Here is a 25,973-nt window from a genome sequence, read left to right as displayed (position 1 = left end):
ATAGTGACTTTTATCACATTAAAAAGAAACTACATGATTTGTCATAATTATTGATACAGTTGCTAATTTCCCTATGATTATCAAGGCATTGAGAATATAGATGCAGTCTTAATGCATTAAGGGATTATTTGGAGGTGTTTCGAATTGGGTTTTCACAATGCATGCAAAAAATGTGGAAGGGGTTTAACCAGATCTAGTCCCAACAGGCAACAGCTGTGATATCTATCTCTCTAATATGAACAGGTATATATAGTATCTTGCATATTCAAATGTATATGTTGAATGGCTCGGTGGAAGATTGGCTGGAGTTGTGGTGTGCCCTTTAAAAAAAAAAATCTTCAGGGACTTTCAAATTCAGTCTCCTCGATGGTGACGTCACCGGTGTTCAGAATATTGACAGGCCACCTGTCGGGCGAGCTGCTCTTTAAAGCGGCAGGACTGAAACAACGCTAGACTTCTCTCTCTACACATGGCATCGAGACGGGCCTTCATCTTTCTTCCTCAACATATAGCAAGAGAGTAAGCGACAAGTAAACAGAGGAACAGAGGTAGAGCAGGTAGACAGAGAGGGAGAAGGAAGTGCTATAGGTTGGCGCTAATTCATGATGTGCAGTTTATACCATCTGAACATGATAGTCCTTCTTAGCAAACCAGTGACGCGTGAGGCATCAGCAACCAGGGACGATTGAAGAAAGAAATACACGCTGTGTCTAAGTACTCTGAAGGTAAGATACTTGTATTTATTGTGTGTGTGTGTGTGTGAGAGAGAGAGAGAGAGTTTATGTTGGGCTCGGGTGAAAGGAGAGAGGATGCCGGACTGTGCAACAGGTCGGCTGTAGCAAGCAAAAACCAAGCACTCACACGGCTTTTTCCTCCTCTACATTTGCTAGTTAAAAGCATTGGTAAAGAGCCCCCAATTGAAATAGATTTCTTGTAGGCTATGTACCGTTTATATAGTTCCCATAAACCATGACCTTTCGAACCGTAGACTACATTATATATTTATTCGCGATTCCTAGGATTAGGATTGAGCAGCTGTAGTGCGTCGCTATCAAACGGATTTGTAGTTAATTATTTGTAAAAACGTCTTCTACTTTGCTTTCCGATAAGTAGGCTATATGTAACCATTTCCGTTCGGACACATAATTTATTATTGCTTTATGCTACTTCAGATAGATAAACCATCCATAACACACACACACACACACAGCACTATCATCTGCCGTTCAGCACCACCGATGTGGACAGCTCCTTTCGCTATGTGTTGGTCGTAATTGGCCTCTTAGTTGCCCACTGTATATGATCCACGGTAAACACAAAACTAGCAGATATATTTTCTAGAAATCATATTTGCATAACAATTGCAGGTTAACGAGTATACCTGTTCGTTGTTCCTGTTTAACCAATTGAAGTGGCAGAACAGGGCACCTGTACTTATTGATGCATTATGTTAAACTGGTGGAGAAAAGGAGTAGTATATCATATGAGCAAACATGTTTAACAAACAGGTTGGTTAAATTAATTCAGTGGGTTTGGTGTAGTTATTTGGAACAAAGCAGTATACATAAATGTAGAAATGAACCAAACCAATTCATGCTAGGAGTCACTCTTTGATGTCTGATTGTTTGTGGAGAAATGATTTATCATATTGATGCCTCTGGCCCCCTCAAGGCTAAACAGATATGTGCAAGTAGGGATGCATCTGCCAGGAGCACATCGTGCGAAATTCAGTCTCAGCTCTAACCTTGAAGAGGGCAATCTGCTTCTGAAAGAGCAGCTCTTTTGAAGCGCCACAGGGTACAGAAAACACACACAAAAACAGGTCTAAATGTATTTTTATGTGTTGTGTGGATGTGTGTCTGAGAGAGTCTTCATGTATGTGCATGTGTGCACGTGTGTATGTCTGAGAGAGTGTGCATGTGTGTGCGTGAGTGAGAGAATGGATGCCATTTAAAGAGAGACATTTGAAGTGCAGTCCCAGTAGTTAATGCCCGAGTGGCCGGTTTGTATGTGTGTCCCCATGGAGCCCAGGGGAGGAGCCCCAGCATCTGAACTGTCCTTTCATCAGCCTGTCAGGGCAGGGAGCTGGTCACCCACACTGAGAAAGAGCACCCAGACTCCTCATCACCACACGACTCAGATATATAAAGAAGAAATCCACAACAGCCGAGATGAAATGAGACAGGAAAGAACACAGCTGATCAGAGGAAGGGAGAGCAAACATTCCCTCCAAATGCACTAATCTTTCTATGCTCCACTAAAAACAAACCTGTTTAATGTCAGCTTTCAAAGGATAATAGAATATGAATAATAGAATAGAAAGTGTGTCATGTATCAAAGCATATCCATCCCGGTTGGTTTGTGACGCTAGATTGTTCACACAGCTTTTGGTGTCTTAGAATACATTTCCAATGGTTTCGCTGGAGCAGAAGGGAAGGAGAAAAAGTGTGAACGGTATCTATGGAGAAGGAGGTGAGGTGGCGGTGTGGATGCATGGTAGAAGTCTGTTATACAGTCAGTTTGGTGGATAACATGTAGTCAGAGTTGAAGCTCAGTCCTAATGTAATACAGAGGAGTGGGGAAGGAACGAGGCAGATCTGACGCCAGATGGATGAGTTGAGAGTCAGTCAGTGTGGCTGTGTGCCCAGAGAGAGTCACCAAGCCTCTCAGAGGACCACATATTCACTTACTGACATGGACACCATGGCCCTAACCCCCTAGCCACTGTTTCTAACCAATATATATATATATATATATATATATATATATATATATATATATATATATATATATGTATTCTGATCGCAGTTCTCAGTGACTAAAGTAACGTTCCCTATACTTTCAATTCATTTTTACGCAAAAGGTGGGTTAACGACCATAACGTGCGTTTACCCTCCACCACACCCCTGTATACCTCCACCCCTGACTCCACTCCCTCCATTCCCCAGCACCTTACTTTCCCTGCAATTTGTTTTATTACAGTAACAAGAAGGCTGCGCTTTAGAAATCAGTCCAGAGTCCGTGAGCTCGTCTTCTTCACGCCCGTCAAAGTGTAAAAAATCCACTCTGAAATACATCTGGCACAGAAAGAATCTTACACTAGACGAGGAATCGTACTCTACAATGAGGTAAAATGATTGGGAGAGCGTGCAGTGCACACTAACTGAGTCACCATAGAGCACATCCATTGGGGAGGGGACCAGGGTGGAGGGGAGGGGGCCACTGCCCCCAGTCTTCTCTCCTGCTGAGGCATGGCTGTGGGTGGTGAGTCGCCAGGCTCCAGCTGGTCTACTGTCTGTGGCAGCAGCTCTGTTGCAGGAGTGGCGATAGATCACTGCCCCACACATGAACAGGGTCACGGATAGCACAGCACCTGACATGAAATTACACACTAAGTGCAATGAAACATGGAGAATACAGAACAAATACAGCGGACAGTTGCAGTCGGGCTACACCTAATGTGATCTTTTACTGTCATTTGATCATACACCAGCAAAATGTTATTTTGGTTAGTGTCTCCTGAAAATGGGATCAAACTGCCGATCCTTTGAGGTGACGGAGAATTGTAATCGAATGTGTATTGACCCAAAGGTGTTTTTATTTGATTTGCTTGGTAATTGATAAGGGAAAATACAGTCTGGATAGCCTGGGGATGTAGTGGATTTGATTTTCCTGCACCGCGTGTCAGCAGCTGTAAGGTAAGATGTAATATTAGGACTTACAGGATTTCTTCCATTGTGCAAAATTCAGTTTCTAGCCACAGCTTTTTACAAGAAAGAAGCCACATATTTAGAGCTTGTTTCCAAAGGAACCCCATTGGCCCATAAGACAACCGTTTAAGACAAACCAAAATCAATTTACACATGGATTTTTTATCAATTTAGATAATGATCATTCTTAATTCAATACTAGGGAGGCTTTCTAGGTAGGACATGTACAGTGTTGTTGGGAATCACTCCATGTAGATGAGCTACAGTAGGAAATCATTCAATTACAATTACAGCAACAGTGTGCACTGCACACTCTCACAAGCGGTTTTCCTCTTTGTAGAGTACGATTCCTCGTCTAGTGTAAGATTCCTTCTGTGTCAGATGTATTTCAGAGTGGATTTTTTACACTTTGACGGGCGTGAAGAAGATGAGAGCACAGGGACTCTGGACTGATTTCTAAAGCGCAGCCCTCTCGTTACTGTAATAAAACAAATTGTTAATGTAACTCGACAGAGACCTCAGGGGAGACATCATGCTTGAGTAGTAAAGAGAAGCTGAGCTGTGCTCCAGTCATAGCAGACACTGGATCGTGAGCCGTCTCTAGAGCTCTGAAACCTCCTCAGATCTGCCGACAGGCCACAGGCAGGTATTCTATTATTACATACAATAAGAAACAACAACGCCTGCTGTATTTCATGTTCCCCTGCCACTGTAATGTTAGTCTGTCAGATGGAAACAAACTGCATTCCAGATCGAATTGAGCTGTTATTCTGAGCCGTTTGCTGTCACTCGCGTAAAGATGAGGCACCCGGGATTCAGAGTGAGACGTATTCCCTCATCAGCTTCTTAATGTGAGATCAAAAGGGAAGTCCCCACAAGTGTTTGTGTGTGTACCTGCATGCATGCGAGTGCATGCGAGTGTTTGTTCATCTGTTTGCGCGTTTCTGTGTGTGTGTGTTTGTGCATGCACATCATACAGTATGTATGTAAAGTGTGTGTGTGTTGTTATCAGAGATAGGGGAGGGTATGTCTGTCTCCATGAGTCTTTCCACTAATCAGAGCCGCTCCACACCTGTGGAGAGACAGAACTAATGAAACGAGGGGTGAATAAAAAGCCATTTAAGAAATTCCTGCCATGTTCCCTGCTGACAGGGCTGGGTGATGAGATGTTATAATGGAGTTAAGGTGAGGCCAGAGAGCTGCCCTAAGGGCATGATTATTCTCACTCAGAGTTATTGAATTAAAGTCCCCCTCATCCTCATTTCAGTCTGGTTCTGGAAAACTGGAATGCATTTTTCTTTGTACACCTGATTGTTTGGCCTCAGGGAGTCTGTTTTATCTTTCTCCCCCATGCCAGGTGCATGCTGGTCTAATTTGTCAGTGTTATTTAGAATCAGAATGTTTCCAACTGCACTGTCTAGACATTGTGATTTTAAAAGTAACAACACATATACTGTATCTAGGTGTTCTTCCTCTGTTGTTCACCATTCTACATCTAATGTCGAAAAGGGGAATGTGAAATGTTCAGAGGTGGTGTGTTTTAGTCATGGGGTCAGGAAGAAACATGCTTTGGTGTTTGTTATTTTCTCCTTTCTGTGTTGATGGAAAAAAAAAAGGCAAATTGCCAGCATTTTATGAATCATAGTCTGCCATAATCATAGGCGCTCTAGTTGAACATTAGTTTCCATTCAAAGCGCACAAGGACAGAATTGGCCCTGGCCCCTCGCTGCCCGCTGTGTCGGTAATTGTATAGAGGACAGGCCTTCATTTGAGCTGGAGAGCATAATTCAGCCGGCTTTAATAATGCATTACCATTCTATGCTGCACCTATTAGTTCTTCCAGGACTCCAGCAGAAATAAGAGGAACATATTCCAGACCTTTTTCCTCATGAAGACCCCAAGTAAATATATAAATGGATGCAGAGGCAGGCTCTGCTTTTTTGAACAAGTCTCTCATATTCACACTAGCGGATGGCCCTATTATGGTTAATATATATTTAATTGGGAAAACGTATTTGATCCAAGTCAATTTCCCTCTCACAGTGGGACTCCTAATGTAATACATTACCCATGGCGGTGGCAAGTTACCCTTTCCTCCCCAGCCAAGTCTGCTCCCATTGAGTGGAGCTGACTCCCATACAATGCTATCCAATTATGACCTCCGCTTTTGTTTGTGATAACCCAAGCAGTTCCTTATGCAAAATAAATGGGACTTGAATATAGGCTAATCAGGCCAGTTAGCACACAGCCAAACCCGTCAGTGGGGGTAATGACAAAAAGCTATTTAGAGGCTAATAATTATTAATTCATTGATATAGAATGATGTGTGTGTTTGTACTGTAGGTGTATGTTGTGTAGACAAAGAGAAAGCAAGAGGGATGGAGAAGAGTAGAGAGACAGTCTAAGGCTAAGCAGTCAGAATACCATTTCAAATGAAGCACATTAGCCACAGTTCCAGTCAGAGGCGGCCAACACAGCTCTACACTACCTGCTGCGATCAATGGGGAATCATTCATTTACCCAAGTGCCTTATTTCACATTGACTTGTTTAAAATTCAAGGACCCAACTCCCTTTCAGCACCTTTTCAGCATCCAGACAGGTTGAACTACCTTTGATGAGCAAGTTGATAACTTGACACTGAAAGACTGTTAGTTACTGCTACTCAATATGTTCAGACCGTTAAACAGAATGGCTAAATATTCATCAGAGAGGATAGCGGGTGAAGTATCATGTCCTATTTGAACTCTTTATTTCTACTTCAATGCATCCAATCAAGAGATCTGTTCGTGATTGAAAGTATCTTAGGAAAATGATGTGCATAAACACGGTCTATTGCACATTAGTTTCTCTGTGTCCCACCGTGTCACTTGGACCAGTGGTTGCACTATGCATTAAATGCAGTTTGAGCGTTTACAAGGACAACCCCTCTCCATTGATGGGTTTTATTAGACTCAGTGCTGTGGCTGTATTGGCTATGTCCTTCCTGAGCACTGAGAGAGGAGGGGGACACAGGTGACAGTCCCTGGAAATGAAGGAGAATATTATGAATTTGGGAGACTCTCTGCCCACTCACTGGAAATTGGGATTTTACACCATGACATTATTAACTTCTGCAAAACAGGATTTGTAAGGGCACATGGAGCCATAATATACAATTCCAACAGTTTAGTAGCTATACCTGCAGTCTTTAATTTGTCTTAGTTTCCTAGTAATTAATACAGGTGGTAAATTAAATCTTACAATGTATCTGGCTGGCCCTGATCGAGCTTGTCATGTCTTTTTATTTTCCCTAGGGAGATGACACTGCATCGTGACTCAGGGGTCTACCATCCAAGCTGACCTTACAGAACACTACAACAGAAACGGAGCCACAGCTCAAGGTGAAGAGTTCTGACTTTTGTGGTCCTGGACGCTATGGAAGACTAGTGATTTTGTTGTTGTAAATTCAGCACCCAGACAACAAGTCATAGTCTACCTCAGTGTCCAGAACTCATGCATCAATGACACCTCAAGCTTTTAGTAGAGACATAATCGTACAACGCTTAGGAAGAGTGGAGTCTTATTTTGAAATTGTGGGATGCACTGTAACCTATTGTCATTTCCGATGGCTTATGTGTGCTTTGACGTTTCATCATAAATTCACATATTGTATGTCTTTTACCATTAAAGAAAACTCCTCTTGATTGAGAGGTGTCTTTTATTCTTCTTTTAAAATATAATGGCTTTTGTCCGTTCTGTGTTTAGGCTACATCTGATGTTAAAAACACGTTTCAGCCATAGAGGCTTCAATCATCAGATGCTGGGTCCATTGTGAGTGTTGATATGAGTGTTGATATGGAATAAATACTCATACTTAATCCTCTTCATTCCTATGTGGAACACAAGTTTTCCATGAGAGAGCACCACTGCTGCTGATCTCCAGTCTTTTTGGGAATATTATTCCATGACAGGCCACAATCCATCTCCTTCGCCACGGTTCTTCTCCAGGTTTCTTGTCTAAATTAATAAATACTCAGTATGAATAAATACTCAAAGATTAATACTAGTGAACTTGGTTAGAGTTGAGCACATCTTATTGAACTTTATATACCTGATATTACCAGTGTGAGCTATGAACTACCATCCATGATCAGTAATGGGATTGATATATTTTGAAAATGCAAATGTGTTGAAATATGTTATAAAACAATGGATTATGTGTTGTGATTTCTTATTCGATCAAGTCTTATGAAATCTTAGCGTAGGTACTTTAACTTTTTCTTTAGTTTTACCAATCAGAAGGTTATTAACACTGTAATAACACAATGCACACACTCTGTTTACAGATATCATTCCATAGACCTTGAGTGGCAAATAGTAAGTAGTAAGCCTTGGACAGGTAAGCCTTGTCCACGCCAGACAGCCCATAGTGCCATAGTGCAATGACTATGATGTATCATTTCCCAGCAGTATAGCCTTTACAATTTTGTGAAATTCTAGACCTCTATAAATTCATTCGCCGCAAGGAAAGAAGAATGTATTGAAGGAAATGAGTTGTATTTATTGCATTTACAGTAGTTACTGGATGAAAAGAGAGATGGACAGATTAAATGGAAGCCTAATGACAGCCATTTGTAATAGCTTTTTTTGAATATGAATATGCATCACAGAGAGTAACAATGAGAGTGGGCGTTACCTTCAACTCTGAGATCAGTGTAGGATGTTTCCATGGTTATTACCATGGCAACCTTTACTAAAAAACAGACATCGGCCTAGAACAAATCAGTATGAAATAGTCTGATTTCCATGGCCTCGAGGGTCATTGTTGGTGAAACTCAACAACCCTTTCACTGTGCTGTAGAAATTCATCTCTATGGAAAAGGGGCATGCTGTAGATAGCTGGATAATTGAATGGTGCCTCAACTGAAATGGCCAGACAACCAAAAGATAAAGATATAACTGCTACAATAATATCAGGCTATACTGCAGGAAGAATAATCTCCAAGGTTTTTTTGCAAAATGGAGCATTAAAATGGCCTGAAGTACAGTGAAAAGATTGTTTTATACAGTGCATTTTGAAATTAATCCATAATAGGTGATACCAAGCTGAACTCAATGTTGGAGAAATACCTTTGGGATCATTTTATCAGTAGACCTCCTCTGTCTACATTTTTATTAGGTCATTAATTGTGCCATAGGGTTAGGTTGAGTGGGCTCAGCAGCAATAGCCTACCGAAATGGCTTTTCAAGCATAGATCCAATAGTCTCAAAATCAATTTCTTAAAGATCTAATGCAGCTGCTTTTATCTCAATATCAAATAATTTATGGGTAACAATTAAGTACCTTACTGTGATCATTTTCAACAAAAAATATATATATATATTTCTAATATCAAAAAGAAATTTCTCAAGCAATAATTTTACAGACAGGAAACTAGCTGTTCACGAGGTCTTTAATGAGCAAGGATATGATACTACACCCAAAACATCACGTTTACATAAATTTATAGTGTTATTATTGGTTTATTTGTAATTATTTGCATTCTTTTATTTGGGAAAGGTCATTTTTAACGTGACTCCAGCTGGCTTTCTGCAGAAACATGACAAATCATGATCCACACATGCAGTGCATTTGGAAAGTATTCAGACCCCTTGACTTTTTCCACATTTTGTTATGTTACAGCCTTATCCTGATTGACGAGGAAAAAAACTATCTGCGCACAATAACCCATAATGACAAGGCAAAAACAGGTTTTCAGAAGATTTTTGTATCTTTTTTTTAATGAAATATACATTTACATAAATATTCAGACACTACTCAGTACTTTGTTGAAGCACCACTGGCAGCGATTACAGCCTCGAGTCGTCTTGGGTATGAAGCTACAAGCTTGGCACACCTATATTTAGGGAGTTTCTCCCATTCTTCTCTGAAAATCCTATCAAGCTCTGCCAGGTTGGATTGGGAGTGTCGCTGCACAGCGTTTTTCAGGTCTCTCCAGAGATGTTTTATCGGGTTCAAGTCAGGGCTCTGGCTGGGCCATCAAGGACATTCAGAGTCATTGTACTGTTGGAAGGTGAACCTTCGCCCGAGTCTGAGGCCCTGAGTGCTCCGGAGTAGGTTTTCATCAAGGATCTCTCTGTACTTTGCTCTGTTCAGCTTTCCTTCGATCCTGACTAGTCTCCCAGTCCCTGCCGCTGAAAAACATCCCCACAGCATGATGCTGCCACCACCATGCTTCACAGTAGGGATGATGCCAGGTTTCCTCCAGACGTGACGCTTGGAGTTCAGGCCAAATAGTTCAACCTTGGTTTCATCAGACCAGAGAATCTTGTTTCTCATGGCACGAGTCCTTTAGGTGCAATTTTGGAAACTCCAAGCGGGCTTTCATGTGCCTTTATACTGAGGAATGGCTTCCATCTGGCCACTCTACCATAAAGGCCTAATTGGTGGAGTGCTGCAGAGATGGTTGTCCTTCTGGAAGGTTCTCCCATCTCCACAGAGGAACTCTGGAGCTCTGTCAGAGTGACGATCTCTGTCAGTGACCTCCCTGACCAAGGCCCTTCTTCCTCGATTGCTCAGTTTGGCAGGGCCGCAAGCTCAAGTGTCACGAACCGGCTCAAAGCCCGTAACAAAGGGAGACAACGTGGAGATAAGGAGTAACAAAATATATTTATTAACTGAAGCAACTAAGGAAAATATACAATGATGTGTGTAATCAGTAATCAGTAGTGTAAGTGAGTGTTTTGCATGCATGAATGTGATAATGCAGGGTGTTGAAAGGTGCCAAAGCAAACAAACAAAAAGTCAACAAGAACCACAACACAATCTACAAATGTCTGCATGGAGAGAGTCTCCTCCATGAATGTGGAAGAGGTCCATTTATCCTGGGAGACACCTGGCCCAGGTGTTTCCCATGAAGCTGACGACCCTCCCAACTCCGCCCACCGGCATCCTAATAAGGAAACAAGAACAAAGACAGAATACAGCAGACAGAGTGGGATGGTCGTCACACAAGGAAGAGTCTTGGTGGTTCCAAACCTCTTTCATTTAAGAATGATGGAGGAACTGTGTTCTTGGGGACCTTCAATGCTGCAGAAAACAGCATGACATCACCAACAAAGCCAGAACAAGTTATAATTTGTCTCATAGAATCTTCAAAACGAAGTATGAATGAAGTCAAAGACTGTGGAGTTTGCTGTGTAGTAGCAATCATTTATGAAACTCAACAAAAAAAACTATAGTGCACTATAGTGCCTTTCCAAATCATGTCCAATCAACTTAATTTACCACAGGTTGACTCCAATTAAGTTGTAGAAACATCTGAAGGATGATCAATGGAAACAGGATGCACCTGAGCAAAATGTCGAGTCTCATAGCAAAGGGTCTGAATACATATGTAAATAAGATATTTCAATTATTTTTTATTTTTTTAATAAATTTGCAAACATTACTAATAACCTGTTTTTGCTTTATCATTATGGGGTATTGTGTGTAGATTGAGGGAAATGTTTTATTTAATCAATTTTAGAATAAGGTTGTAACGTAACAAAATGTGGAAAAGGGAAGGGGTTGGAATACTTTACGAATGCACTATATATTCAATCACATAGATAACATAATATAACCATATGTGGATATTGCAATAATAATAATGAGACTATGATTAACCATGTTTTAATATTGAAGGATAAACTGCCAAATAACCTACTGCATATTTGCTAGAGTACTCTTATTTCTCCTGTCTTATTCAAATGAAAAACAACCGGAGAACATTCAGAATCATAGTTTGTTTGATTACAGCCATTGGACCAGAGCGGTTTCAATTGAACACGCTCAGCACATTACTTTGGACGGGTTGTGAATAGATACAGTACAGCTGCGACCGGAAGTAACTTTTCATAGTACGCTAGTAAAGGATTTTAGTTGACCCTTTTCCTAACCTTAACCTAATTATCCTAACCTGCTACGAAAAAGTAACTTACGGTCATGGATGTATACCCAAAGATGTGTTCTATCTGTGCCACCACATAGTCGAAACCCTTTGGACGAGCATCTGCTAGTGTCTACTGAATGACATCACTTCATCCAAACATTCCCACACCTTCCCTGCAACTCTCAAGTCTCTCTGCTGGTGGGTAATGGATTGGAAGATGAAAAGTTAAAGTTTTCAGTAAGTGAATGCATTGCACTATGTTATTTACGTATTCACTTTAGACATTTGTTTGTGGATGCTTTATGTATGCATAAGCGGTACGGGATAACTAATTTGTGTGCAACAACAACAAAAAAAACGTTTTAGCTAATGTTAGCTAGCTAACTTTTTTGGGCCAAATTCTGCTAGCTAACTATGGCGTTCTGTGAAGCTGCTCAACCAAATGAGCTATTTTGGCAAATAACGTTACGGTATACGTATATGTATTTTGTTGTTCTCGTAAAACAATGTTAGCCAGCTAACGTTAGTGAGTTAGCAACAAAAGTTATTTTCCTAGCTAGTTAGCCAGCTAGCTACCGAGACTATCGTTAGATCTGGTCCATCGCGCGATGACAACGAATTGGCTGGTCATTTATTTATTTAACCTTTATTTAACTAGGCAAGTCAGTTAAGAACAAATTCTTACCAAAAGGCAAAATGCCTCCTGCGAGGACGGGGGCCTGGGATTAAAAATAAAAACAATATAAATATAGAACAAAACACATCACAAGGGAGACAACACTACATAAAGAGAAATGAGGCAACAACATAGCAAGGTAGCAACACAAAACATGGTACAAACATTACTGGGCACAGACAACAGCACAAAGGGCAAGAAGGTAGAGACAACAATACATCACAGCCATAACTGCCATCTGCTAACATCATCTTCAGTCTGAGTGTTATTTTTGGCTGTAAATTACTTTTGTTTAGTGACTGGCATCAATATGCCATTGCTGTAACTCAGAGTAAAGATGTTGCCAGAGTGATGGATAACGTTTTCTTATGTGCGCACAGGGTGGCATACCTTTAAGCACTTTGGTCCACGCTCATACGACGGATCGCCACTAGTGCAAGCGCACCCCACGTCAGTGGTCGAAAGTATTTTATTTATGATAAATGGTACCCTGCACAAGCAGAGAAGGGTCAGAGAGGAAGATGCGACGCGTTAGTATGTATGGGCAACTTTTTTGCATAAACTCCTTCCCACCTTTGAGACAATGACTCCCTTTATTAGGGCGGAGACATTAACATCTCATTATTGTATACAGATTTCTGGAAAACTTCTCCAGACAGCACTCTCTGACAACATTTATACTTTTGGGTCTACTCTACAAATCATTGATTGGGTTCGTCTATGCAATGGATACGCAATGGACCAGAGCTATGCCATCATGTGTGTAGCTAAGCTAAAGCTAGCCTGCAGGCTCCCCGAGTTCCAAATCAAAGTTTTTGTTTACTTGGCGGTCTAGACGTCATACATATTTTCCATGCTAATTAAAGTAATTAATGTATAAAATCCCAAAAATAAATTCAGACTGGACGTGCTGTTTAGCAGATGACTAGCCAGTTACAGAAATCTACATATTGCTTTGCTAGATGCTTATTTTATTATGACCAGATAACAATGCCATCTATTAAGTTCCCATTATAGCATGGACTCATTGGCATTGTCTATATAACTAGATAGAGCTAGGCCTATATTTAAGTAATAAGGCCCAAGGGGGTGTGGTATATGGCCAATATACCATGGCAAGGGGCTGTGCTTATGCACAACGCAACACAGAGTGCCTAGATACAGCCCTTAGCCGTGGTGTATTGGCCATATACCACAATCCTTACTGCTATTATAAACTGGTTACCAACGTAATTAGAGCAGTACAAATAAACGTTTTGTCATACCCGTGTCTGATATACCACAGCTTTCAGCCAATCAGCCTTCAGGGCTCGAACCACCCAGTTTATGATATATTATTTACACAATATGTTTGTTTAGTCTCTTTTTCTACTGGCATTTTCTTTCTTTGACACATTTTCTTTCTTATTTCTATTGAATGTTAACATATGTTCTGTATGATGATTATTGATGGAGTTTTTCTGTATGAGTGTATGAGTTGATTGTGGTTATTTTGGCCTGTGTAGGATGTCCTGTTTAAGATGATTGAACTCACAAATCAGAGACCCTGAAGGGAGTCCTGGACCCCTGACTACTAGCCCAGCCTGCCAGCGATGTCTCCCAAAGTGCCTGGCCATGGCAGGGCGGAGGACACGGCGGTACAGGTCGCTGTTCGAGTGCGCCCCCTGCTGCCCAAGGAGCTGCTGCACAGCCACGAGAGCTGCATGACGGCTGACCCTGAGCAGCGCAGGGTCACTCTGGGTCACGACCGACACTTTCACTGTGACTTCCTGTTTGAGGAGACCAGCTGCCAGGAGGAGGTGTACGCTCTGTGTGTCCAGCCCCTCATAGAGGCCTTCTTTCAGGGTTTCAACGCCACTGTCTTCGCCTATGGGCAGACAGGCTCTGGAAAGACATACACTATCGGAGAAGCCAACCTTTGTGAGTTTCTGGTTTCTTCCCCGCTACCTGCAATGTTTGGTCATTTAATAATTTTTGTTCTATGCCTTTTGAGTTCCATCAGAGGAGATGTGCTAGCTTGTAGTGTAGAGGAGCGGAGAATAGATGCACATCTTCTGGTGTGTGATATAGAAATGCTGATATGCAGAGAGTTCACACCCATCCTGGAAGCCAACTGCACTTCCTACAGTTCAGCTGTCACAGCCTGCGGGAACAGTCCATACCAGACAGGCTTGCCATCTGAGCTACTGGTGTGTGAGATGGCAAATCTGTGTGGGTGGGTTATGGTTACAACACAGAGCGTGTGTGTTTGTGTGTGATGAAGTATGTGCTATATTAGATCAGTTCTGTGGTGCATGTGTGTGTCAGAGGTACGTGTTCCTTCAATGAAAACAGTGCAAAGCTGCAGGCAATGGTTTTATATACAGTGCCTTGCGAAAGTATTCGGCCCCCTTGAACTCTGCGACCTTTTGCCACATTTCAGGCTTCAAACCTAAAGATATAAAACTGTATTTTTTTGTGAAGAATCAACAACAAGTGGGACACAATCATGAAGTGGGACGACATTTATTGGATATTTCAAACTTTTTAACAAATCAAAAACTGAAAAATTGGGCATGCAAAATTATTCAGCCCCTTTACTTTCAGTGCAGCAAACTCTCTCCAGAAGTTCAGTGAGGATCTCTGAATGATCCAATGTTGACCTAAATGACTAATGATGATAAATACAATCCACCTGTGTGTAATCAAGTCTCCGTATAAATGCACCTGCACTGTGATAGTCTCAGAGGTCCGTTAAAAGCGCAGAGAGCATCATGAAGAACAAGGAACACACCAGGCAGGTCCGAGATACTGTTGTGAAGAAGTTTAAAGCCGGATTTGGATACAAAAAGATTTCCCAAGCTTTAAACATCCCAAGGAGCACTGTGCAAGCGATAATATTGAAATGGAAGGAGTATCAGACCACTGCAAATCTACCAAGACCTGGCCGTCCCTCTAAACTTTCAGCTCATACAAGGAGAAGACTGATCAGAGATGCAGCCAAGAGGCCCATAATCACTCTGGATGAACTGCAGAGATCTACAGCTGAGGTGGGAGACTCTGTCCATAGGACAACAATCAGTCGTATATTGCACAAATCTGGCCTTTATGGAAGAGTGGCAAGAAGAAAGCCATTTCTTAAAGATATCCATAAAAAGTGTTGTTTAAAGTTTGCCACAAGCCACCTGGGAGACACACCAAACATGTGGAAGAAGGTGCTCTGGTCAGATGAAACCAAAATTGAACTTTTTGGCAACAATGCAAAACGTTATGTTTGGCGTAAAAGCAACACACCATCCCCACTGTCAAACATGGTGGTGGCAGCATCATGGTTTGGGCCTGCTTTTCTTCAGCAGGGACAGGGAAGATGGTTAAAATTGATGGGAAGATGGATGGAGCCAAATACAGGACCATTCTGGAAGAAAACCTGATGGAGTCTGCAAAAGACCTGAGACTGGGATGGAGATTTGTCTTCCAACAAGACAATGATCCAAAAATAAAGCAAAATCTACAATGGAATGGTTCAAAAATAAACATATCCAGGTGTTAGAATGGCCAAGTCAAAGTCCAGACCTGAATCCAATCGAATCTGTGGAAAGAACTGAAAACTGCTGTTCACAAATGCTCTCCATCCAACCTCACTGAGCTCGAGCTGTTTTGCAAGGAGGAATGGGAAAAAATGTCAGTCTCTCGATGTGCAAAACTGATAGAGACATACCCCAAGCGACTTACAGCTGTAATCGCAGCAAAAGGTGGCGCTACAAAGTATTAACTTAAGGGGGCTGAATAATTTTGCACGCCCAATTTTTCAGTTATTGAGTTGTTAAAAAAGTTTGAAATATTCAATAAATGTCGTTCCACTTCATGATTGTGTCCCACTTGTTGTTGATTCTTCACAAAAAAATACAGTTTTATATCTTTATGTTTGAAGCCTGAAATGTGGCAAAAGGTCGCAAAGTTCAAGGGGGCCGAATACTTTCGCAAGGCACTGTACGTACATACTTAATTATCCTCAGAGAGGTTACTAGGCTATACCATACAGGGTATATGAACCCAGTGTCTGTGTGTAGCTTCCTTTAGGGATGAGGAGCAGGGCATCATCCCCAGGGCTGTGGCTGAGGTCTTCAAGCTGCTGGATGAGAATGACCTCAGTGACTTCTCTGTCCGAGTGTCTTACCTGGAGGTGTACAAGGAGGACTTCAGGGACCTGCTGGAGGTGGAGACAGCCAGCAAGGACATCCACATCAGAGAGGATGACAAGGGCAACATTGGTATGGATATTTGTTTGTTTTTCCAACAAATATTTATCACAAACAAGCATCTCTCTGTGTTGTAAGGGATCTTAAAGTTCAACATGAGGGTAGGGAGGAGTCAAAGTCATGTGTGTTAGTTATTCATGTCCCTGTCTGTGCTCGTGTGTGCGCTTCCCTGCAGTGCTGTGCGGGGTGAAGGAGTGTGAAGTGGAGGGGCTGGACGAGGTGCTGAGCCTGCTGGAGTCTGGCAACACGGCCAGACACACAGGCGCCACCCAGATGAACCCCCACTCTAGCCGCTCGCACACCATCTTCAGTGTGCACATGGACCAGCGCAGTGGCAGCTCCCGGGCCCATGGTAACCCCACCACGGGCACCGGGCCTCACGTCCTCTCCTCTAAGTTTCACTTTGTGGACCTAGCGGGGTCAGAGAGGATCCTCCGCACAGGGAACACAGGGGAGAGGCTGAAGGAGAGCATCCAGATCAACAGTGGGCTGCTAGCCCTGGGGAATGTCATAGGAGCCCTGGGAGACCCCAAGAGGAGAGGCACCCACATACCATACAGGGACTCCAAAATCACCAGGTATGTAGTCATCTAACATTTGGGGACTCATAAAATGGTGTGCAGGGTATATTGTTTTTCCTCCTTTTTTTGCAAATAATTTAAGTCTGACATTTAAATTCTGTATTCAGGATCTTGAAAGATTCTCTGGGAGGAAACGCCAAGACGCTGATGATTGCATGCATCAGCCCCTCCTCTGCGGACTTTGACGAGAGCCTGAACACACTGAACTACGCCAAGCGAGCCCGCAACATCCAGAACCGGGCCACGGTGAACTGCCGAGGAGAGCCGGACCGTGTGGAGGGGCTGGAGCAGCAGATCCGGGCGCTTCGCAGGGCCCTTGAGAACCGCCAACGCTCAGAGACCCGTATCATCGCCCGCTCGGACCCAGACAGGCGATTGCGGCCCGGAGAGGGAGAGATCATCAGACTGCAAGCCCAGAGTGCCCACTACAGGACCTGCACTGACACTGCATACAGGTGAGATGAAATGCACACAAACTGCTTTAATTTTCTTAATAATCACTGGCATTAAGTTCAGTAGTTGACTAGAAGTAATATTATCAGTTTCATAAAAGGGCACTTTATTGTGAGGATATATGTGTGTGGGTGTTGTGTTGTGTTTGGCTAATGAGCTCAGGAGTAGTTGTCTGAATATGTAAGTCTGTGTACCCATCCCCAGGTTGCTGTGTGAGCTGCAGGGTGAGGGGGTGCTGACTGCGGAGCAAGGCCTGAGGGTGAAGGACTGGCTGTGTTCTGTGGAGGAAGAACGCAGCGGCCTGACCACTGCCTCAGGACCTGACAGCGGCATCGAGAGCAGCTCCACCGAGGACACCTCCGCTCTGAGGAGGGGGAGAGCTGCAGTCAAGAACCAGGTCATACACACATTAACAATCACTACATCGCTCACTACATATTCATAAAGCTCCTATTTATTCAAAGAAAAGGCTTAACAAAATATTTTATCTTATCAACAAGAGGTTCATCCTAGGGCTGGGTAATATATCGTATTTTAAGGTATACCGGTATGGACCCACATACTGCTATGGGTTTTTACAATGCTGTTTATAGCGATATGTTGATATAGTGCTAAGTAAGTTAACAGTTCCAAAAAGTGGACTACTTCATGGTCAGTTTTGGATAACGTTTTCATATGTATGCACATGGTGGCATACTTTTAAGCACTTTCGTTCATGCTCATCTGTCCGATCACATGCGCACCCAACGCTAGAGGTTGAAAGTATTTTCTTGTGGATAAATTATTCCCAGCACTCACAGATAAGGTTCCGAGAGGAAGAGGTGAAGCGAGAGGTTTCACTGCTCATAAAACATATTTAGAATGTTTATTTTTCAGAAACATAGAATACTGTCAAATACCACCATACTGTCAAAATTTTAAAAAATATGGGATATTTTGGCCATATCGCCCAGCCCTAGTTCATCCTATCAAACAACCTGATGGAATTATGGTGGTAAGGCATCAATCATCTCACCGAACAATCCAGGAAGTGTTGTTGTGCTCTGTGACTCATAATGTATCTGTCATTGAACCCCACAGGAGGCAGAGAGTGGTGGGGAGGAGTTGGGTCGTAAGAGGGAGGAGAGTGTGTCTCAGCTCCAGGGCCAGGTCCAGCAGCTGGAGAGAGAGAACACAGACTTCCTGGCTGCTCTGGAGGATGCTATGGAGCAGTACAAACAGCAGGTCAGAACTACACAGCATTTTGACTTTTTACTGGCATTTTGGTGTTCAACATGACAGCACTGTAATCATCAAAGAATAAAAGCAAATACATTTTGTCTCATTTCTTAGTCTGTCCTCACTTGCCTCCAATATTTCAGTACTAGTCTCCGTAGATAATAATTTACATCTTGAGAGATGATCAACATTGTTCATTGTTTCAATGTTTCAATTATTCTCTCCCCCTCCCCTAGAGTGATAAGCTGCAGGAGCAGCAGGACGTGATAGTGGAGCTGCAGTGTCTGCTCTCGGGGCCAGGTGTACCGAGGTTGGGATTACACCTGACACCACGCCCCCACACCGCCCCCCAGGGCTCCACGAGCCACTCCCACAACGGACTCACCAACAGACAGGTACCTGACTGATCAGCACCTCTTAGTAGTGGAATGAAAACTGGCATGAAGTTCCACAGTCTCAACGTTAATCAGTAGTGTGTTCCACAGTGTATGTCGCTGTGTGCTATGAGTGTGACTGTGTTGGCTGTAGGTTAGTCCAGTGGACTGTGTGGAGAGCAGCTCATTTGGTGACCAGATCCAGTGTGGTTATGGTCAATCTTCTCATGACCACGAGGACCTAGGAGAGGGAGAGGTGAAGGACTCTGAGGAGGAGGACACTTACGTCAACATGAGCCACAACAGACGGAAGTATGGAGAGAATATCACATCTTTATTTAAAACTGAGTGAGATCGGGCAGATTATAGAATGCCCAAGCATCATTGACTGTCTAGGTTATTGATGGCTACTGTATGTATCTCTTAGACACGTGAATCTGACTTGGACTAAGAGAGATATTATGGGTGGATCAGCAGTTGGAGGGAGAGGTCTCCTGTCTCAGCTGCCTGGGCTGCCTGCCTCTGAACAATTCTCCACCAGGCGTCCATGTGAGTCCCACAGCAGGACGGGGCCTAATCAAATTCTAAATGAACTAATTCAAATTCTAAATGAACTAATTCAAATTTAAGTTGACTGTGGAAGCACTAACATGTGTTTGCATCCCCTTCTCTCTGTGCAGCCAACTCTAGTGTAGGGGAGAGCTCAGTGGGTCTGGGGTCAGAGTGGGGCCTGCTACAGGCCCAGCAGAAGATCAGAGAGCTGTCTGTCACCATCCGCATGAAGGAGGAGCTCATCAGAGAACTGGTCAAGACAGGTACATACCTAAGACCATTCCTTCCTGGCTTTCTATATGATGGCAATCACATGCCTGTTTTCGCCCCATAAACAATACAGTGTACCATGGAGTGGTGGGACAGATATTATCATGTGTTACTGTAGGTAAAGACGCCCAGGCTCTGAACAGGCAGTACACCCATAAGATCTCTGCCCTGGAGGGGGAAGCTCAGCAGGCCAGGCAGGAGGTCCAGGAGGCCCAGAGACAGCTTCAGGACCTGGAGAAACATGAGAAGGAGACCAGCGGTGTCACTGACAGGACCAGGGCCCAGGAGTGTCGCAGGAAGATAGCTGCAGCACAGAGCAAAGTACAGGTCTGTCTGTCTGAGCCAGACTCCTACACTAATGCATACTGTACACTCGTAACATCAGTTAGTGTGTCTGCTCATAGTGGATGTTTGTACTAGAGGTCGGCATGGCTGATTTAATTAGGGCCGATTTCAAGTTTTCATAGCAATCGGTAATCAGCCTTTTTGGACACCGATTATGGCTGATTACATTGCAATCCACGAGGAGACTGCGTGGCAGGCTGACCACCTGTTACGGCAGGCTGACCACCTGTTACGGCAGGCTGACCACCTGTTACGCGAGTGCAGTAACAAAAGGACCTTGTGGCTGCAAGGAGCCAAGGTAAGTTGCTAGCTAGCATTAAACTTATCTTATAAAAAAACAATCAATCTTCACATAATCACTAGTTAACTAACTACACATGGTTGATGATATTACCAGGTTAACTAGCTTGTCCTGCGTTGCATATAATCAATGCGATGCCTGTTAATTTATCATCAAATCACAGCCTACTTCAACTTTGCCAAACGGGAGACAATTTAACAAAAGCACATTCGCTAAAAAAGCACAATTGTTGCACAAATGTACCTAACCATAAACATCAAAACCACATGGTTTTGTGCGCGTTTGTTCTTTGTTTAGTGTTCAAGACTTCTGTGGGCTGGTGTGTTTTCCCTGCGTGGAAATTTTGTTGTTTCTTTTCGAGTAAAGTACGTCTTTTACTCAGTTCTGTGTTCTGCACCTGACTCCGTCCTAACCGCTGCACATTGACACATGACAGTTAGCTTTTTTAAATGGCACTTATTGCATTTTTACTTTCTTCTCACTGTTTTTGCATTATTTAAACCAAATTGAACATGTTTCATTATTTGAGACTAAATTGATTTTAATTTTGTATTATATTAAGTTAAAATAAAAGTGTTCATTCAGTATTGTTGTAATTGTCATTATTACAAATCGGTGTCGGTTTATTCATATTTGTGGGCGTGTGTGTGTGCGCGTTAGGTCCTGAGCCAGCGTCAGAGGGACACGGCGCAGCTGGCCTCGCTGTCTGCACAGAGCGAGCGGCGTGTTTCGGAGCTGGAGCGCAGCGTGCAGGGCATGAGGCAGCAGCAGGAGCAGCTGCAGAGACGTCTGCGACACGAGAGCCAACAGAAACGACGCCTGGAGACAGAGATGCAGCGACGCACGCACAGAGTCAAGGTGCAGCCCTGGAGAATGTAGAATACCTGCTAAGAAACAGAGTGGAGCAGGACAATGCTGTGGTTTTTACAGATTGGCATTTGTCACATCCAAAAGTTTTCAGTGATCACATGACATCAACACTTGACTAATTTGCATTCATAGTGTATTACGAACACTCCACTGTGGCCTAAATTCTGTGGACAGAATTCCAACATGTAACTAACACCTGAATTATGCATAGCAGCTATTTCTAAGCAGCTATTTCCCCACATCAGTTTTCTCAAATGAGAGAAGGACTAGGCAGTTTGATGGCAATTATATTGTTGCTATTAGAATATGATGCCTGCCTACCTTGGTATCCCTCTGTTTTTACTGAATACTCCTTCTTTCCATCCTTCTTTCCCTCCCTCCCTCCCAAGGAGCTGGAGATAAAGAATGAACAGCAGCAGAAGATCCTGAGGATAAAGACGGAGGAGATTGCTGCCTTCCAGAGACAGAGACGCAGCGGCAGCAACGGCTCTCTCATATCACTGGAGGAGCAACTGGTGTGACATGGGTCTTCTACAATGCTTATGAAGCATTTATATAGCACATATAAACAGTTGATGAAGTATTTATACACCAGTTATACAATAGGCATAGAATCTCAGAAGCATTTATACAGATGTTACATACAAACCATGCAGTAGTTCTACACCATTTATAAAGTAATTATATGGCCTTTTAAAGTATTTTATGTGGTTTTACTCATAGTTTCTTCTATATATGAGCCAAGGACATATAACAACTAAAAACTAGCCTGGCCAGGAGATCAGCTGGCTACATATTTATCCAAAAAGCATGTTTCAACATCCAAAGGCTCTATTTCCATTGTTAAGAGTGAAAGATGAAAAATGTCTCGTATCCCCCAGCAACTAAATGCAGCTGAGTTTCCCCTGTGTGTTTCCGTATATCTCACACTCATAGTACACATTGAGTGGAGAGAGTCTCAAGTCGTTATCTTATGTGCCTGGACAGGCCCAGAGCTCACACTGACTCTCACACTGGACCAGTGTGATACACAGCCACCATACTGAACTCTGTGAGAAAGCCTGTTTTAGTGGGTCTCTTAGCATGGTCTTTTTAATGAATAGAGTAAGAGACCTGGCAGTCTGTGTGATGGAGATGGGTGCGATATAGATCAATACACTGAATGATGGGCCATCAACAACAAAAACTCCCAGCTGCCTGTCAGTTATAGATTTACAATGTTGTGGGGCACAAGTGTTTAATTATTTCTTGTCCAGGCTTCCAATGAGCAAAATGGCTGGTCTTGTTATTGAACGTTCTTCAGATGTGGGATGTGTCTACATTTGCTCCTTTTGTGTGCAATGTGAGTTACGTCTGAAATATTGAATTCCTTTGTACGGTACTACCGTGTTTCATTGTGGATCCAAATGAAGTGTGTCTGCATGTGTTCCCGTGCGAGCAGAAGATTGAGGAGCAGAAGCGCTGGCTGGATGAGGAGATGGAAAGTGTTCTGGAGCAGAGGAAAGGACTGGAGGACCTGGAGGGAGAGCTGACCAAGAGAGAACAGATCCTAGCCAAGAAGGAGGCCCTGCTGCAGGAACGCAGTGGCCTGGAGACCAAGAGACTCCGCTCCAGTCAGGTACACACACATTAAACAAGCCCCACACACTCAGTGGCCCTTCAGGTATAGTGATTTGCCAAGCTAATTTCAATTTAATGATTTACCGTACTCATTGATAAATCATTAATAAATCTAGTACGGCCGAGTAGCGTCTTTCCTTCAACTGTAGTATATCTCTTCTCTCCCCGTAGGCCCTCAGTGAGGACCTGGTGACGTTGTCTGGCCGTATCGAGTCTCTGGAGCGGGAGCTGAGTGAGAGGAACGGCCTGCTCCGCAGCAGCAGTGCCCAGGACTCCCAGCAGATCCGCCAGGAGATCAACAACCTGCGCCAGGAGAAGGACACACTGCTCAAACAGAGAGTGGAGCTGGATGACAAACTACGGCAGGGTAGTCTGCTCTCACCAGAGGTCAGAGACCCTACAGGCTTACAGAAGCTTCTAACACCGCCCCAACACTTCTCTGTGGATTCTTTCCATACGTAGTATTTGTATCGTTTCTGTAGTTTGGCGTGTTAGGTTCTGAGTGTCAATACAGGCGGTGCCCCTGTAGTTTGGTATATTGTGTTTGTGCCTGTATCCCCCCCCACATTTCAACCCCTGTGGCTCTCTTTGTTCTGTCCCCAGGAGGAGCGGTCTGTGTTCCAGCTGGACGAGGCAATCGAGGCTCTGGACGCGGCTATAGAGTATAAGAACGAGGCCATCACCCAGAGACAAAGGCAGCTGAGGGCCTCTGCCAGCATGCTCTCCCAGTGGGAGATGAACCTTATGGCCAAACTCAGCTACCTGTCTGCCTCAGAGACCCGTGCGCTGCTCTGCAAGTACTTTGACAAGGTCTGTCTGTGTGTCCCTCTTCCCTGCTGTTGTGGTTTTCACTGTGTCAGCTCAAATATATGGCCGCATAGTCAATGTGTACACGGCAAGTCTCCATTCTGATTCAAAGCAGCATGGAAATGGAGAAAGAGAAAGATAGGGGATGTAAGTTGTTTGTGTGTGTAGGTGGTGTCGCTGCGGGAGGAGGAGCGTAAGCTGCAGCTGGCCCTGGCAGATCTAGAGATGCGTGGTGAGGAGCAGCTGCAGCTGGTGCAGTGGCTGGAGAACGCTCTGGACCGCACGCAGCTCGACACGGACCGCAGGCTCACACAGCAGCAGAAGGAGCACGAGAGGAGTGTACAGCTACTGCTGCAGCAGTGCCGAGGTGGGCCTCACACACAAATAAATACACACACCTGTAGGATATAGGCAGAACATGTCAGAATATAACCATTTTTTGTTTTCAACAAAGATCTAGGCACACTTTGTTGCTCCACCTCAAGACAACAAAGTGAGACACGGGCACAACTACCACTTTCTATTTTTAAGATATATATTGTTGATATTTTATCTCCATTCAGTTTGCCATGTCTATACCTCCCATTCAACCCTCCCACACCCAGTGTGATAACAGCCTCCAGGCCCATTATCTGCAGCGCAGTGTTCCTCAGGTATTGTTGTGGTCCCCCTGATGTTTGCTTCCCTATAGAGCAAATGGACGAGGGCCTGGCGGGGAGGCAGAGGCAGTACGAAGGCTGGATCCATAACCTCAGTAAAGAGCTCCACCACTACAAAGCTGCCAACCTGGAACTGAGCAACCGGTTCAGGGAGCTGTGTGGCAACGCCAGCCAGCCCATGGAGCAGGGAAAGGGTACTGTAATGCTCATTTTGGATAGGGACATGCTATTGTCATTTTTTTACAAAGCGCCCTTGTCAGTAGGTAAAGTACATTAATGTAACATATTGTAGGTAAGATAGGATAACAGAAGGCATCGGTATAAAAAACATAATCCAATCTCTGATTTCTGTTAAAATAATCCTCATCTGCTCAAATACTCAGACATCTGCTCTCTCAGATAAATAAAAAAAAGTACATATGTAAAATGCACATCTGTCAGGGAATATATTATAAATTATATATAAGTATTCAACATTCAGTGTTTGTGAGTATTCTGTCCTAGTCTGTCCTGTTCTGTGCTGGGCTGTGAGGCATGTAAATATTCATTATTTTATATGTTGGGTTGCAGTTCCGGTCTTCGAGGGCAGAACAGCAGGCAGTGGCAGTGTGGAGAGGCTGAGCCGAGGCCCAGACGACAGCCGTAGGGGGGAGCCAGAGAGACCAACCAGGTCCCGGGAGGAAATAAGGGAGCTGGTCAACGCCCCTCTCCCTGCCACATGGAGGCGCTCCTCCCTCCCCACCGAGGAGCCCTGCGGCATGGAGGAGCTACAGCAGCGGGTGGCCGTCGAGACGCCTGTAAACCGGGTGGTTCAGACAGGCACGGGGCCTTGGAGTGGAATGACATCTCTGCCATTTGCCAAATCACGCAGAGAGTCCCGTCGATCCAGCCTCAACACCGGACCACTGATCTCAAACAATTCCAGAATTGATGTGAGGAAAAATCCTGTTTAAAAGCACAAGGACCTCATGGTAGAATCAAGTTGAAATGCAAAAGGACCTTACGGCAGAATTCAGTTGAAATGCCAAAGGGCTTAATGGCAGGATCCTGTTTAAAATGAAACAGAATCAAGTTCAATTCAACGTGTCAAAATTGGCTCTCTTTTTTTCCTGTTTTTGTACTGTTAAAATGATGTATTTGTTTTATAAACTGTATATCTTTTGTATTCATCCCTTCTCATTTTTCTATATTTGTGGTTTTATAAATAGATGTTGAAGAATGCTCTTTGTTTTCTATATCAAGCACTTCTTTTCCTCCGTGTAATTCATCCGCTTGTACAATAATAGACGTTGTCATCATAAACAGGTTATACTGTTCACTGTTGCTATTTTGTCGTCACTACCCATTTCTGTATGTGAAATAAAATATGATTCTTGCTTCTGTAA

At 43.5% G+C, this 25,973-nt stretch overlaps 1 protein-coding gene across 1 annotated transcript; it reads left to right on the top strand.

The window, feature by feature from the left end:
- The first annotated feature begins 11,440 nt into the window (after positions 1–11,440).
- LOC110506590 (kinesin-like protein kif7) lies at positions 11,441–25,973 on the top strand. The gene is made up of 20 exons (XM_021586315.3): positions 11,441–11,861; positions 13,806–14,220; positions 16,350–16,550; positions 16,714–17,116; positions 17,227–17,574; positions 17,777–17,969; positions 18,653–18,796; positions 19,027–19,185; positions 19,319–19,476; positions 19,592–19,713; positions 19,845–19,979; positions 20,105–20,313; positions 21,293–21,490; positions 21,892–22,017; positions 22,944–23,120; positions 23,294–23,509; positions 23,726–23,932; positions 24,098–24,296; positions 24,621–24,782; positions 25,159–25,973. The coding sequence occupies exons 2-20, from the start codon at positions 13,893–13,895 to the stop codon at positions 25,539–25,541; spliced, it is 4,068 nt and encodes a 1,355-aa protein (XP_021441990.3). The 5' UTR covers positions 11,441–11,861; positions 13,806–13,892; the 3' UTR covers positions 25,542–25,973.

This window comes from Oncorhynchus mykiss, chromosome 26 (assembly GCF_057628025.1).
Source record: "Oncorhynchus mykiss isolate SJ-2025 chromosome 26, ASM5762802v1, whole genome shotgun sequence".
NCBI lineage: Eukaryota > Metazoa > Chordata > Actinopteri > Salmoniformes > Salmonidae > Oncorhynchus > Oncorhynchus mykiss.
Note: the sequence above shows the minus strand (reverse complement) of the source record. Positions and strands in the feature narration are given on the sequence as shown.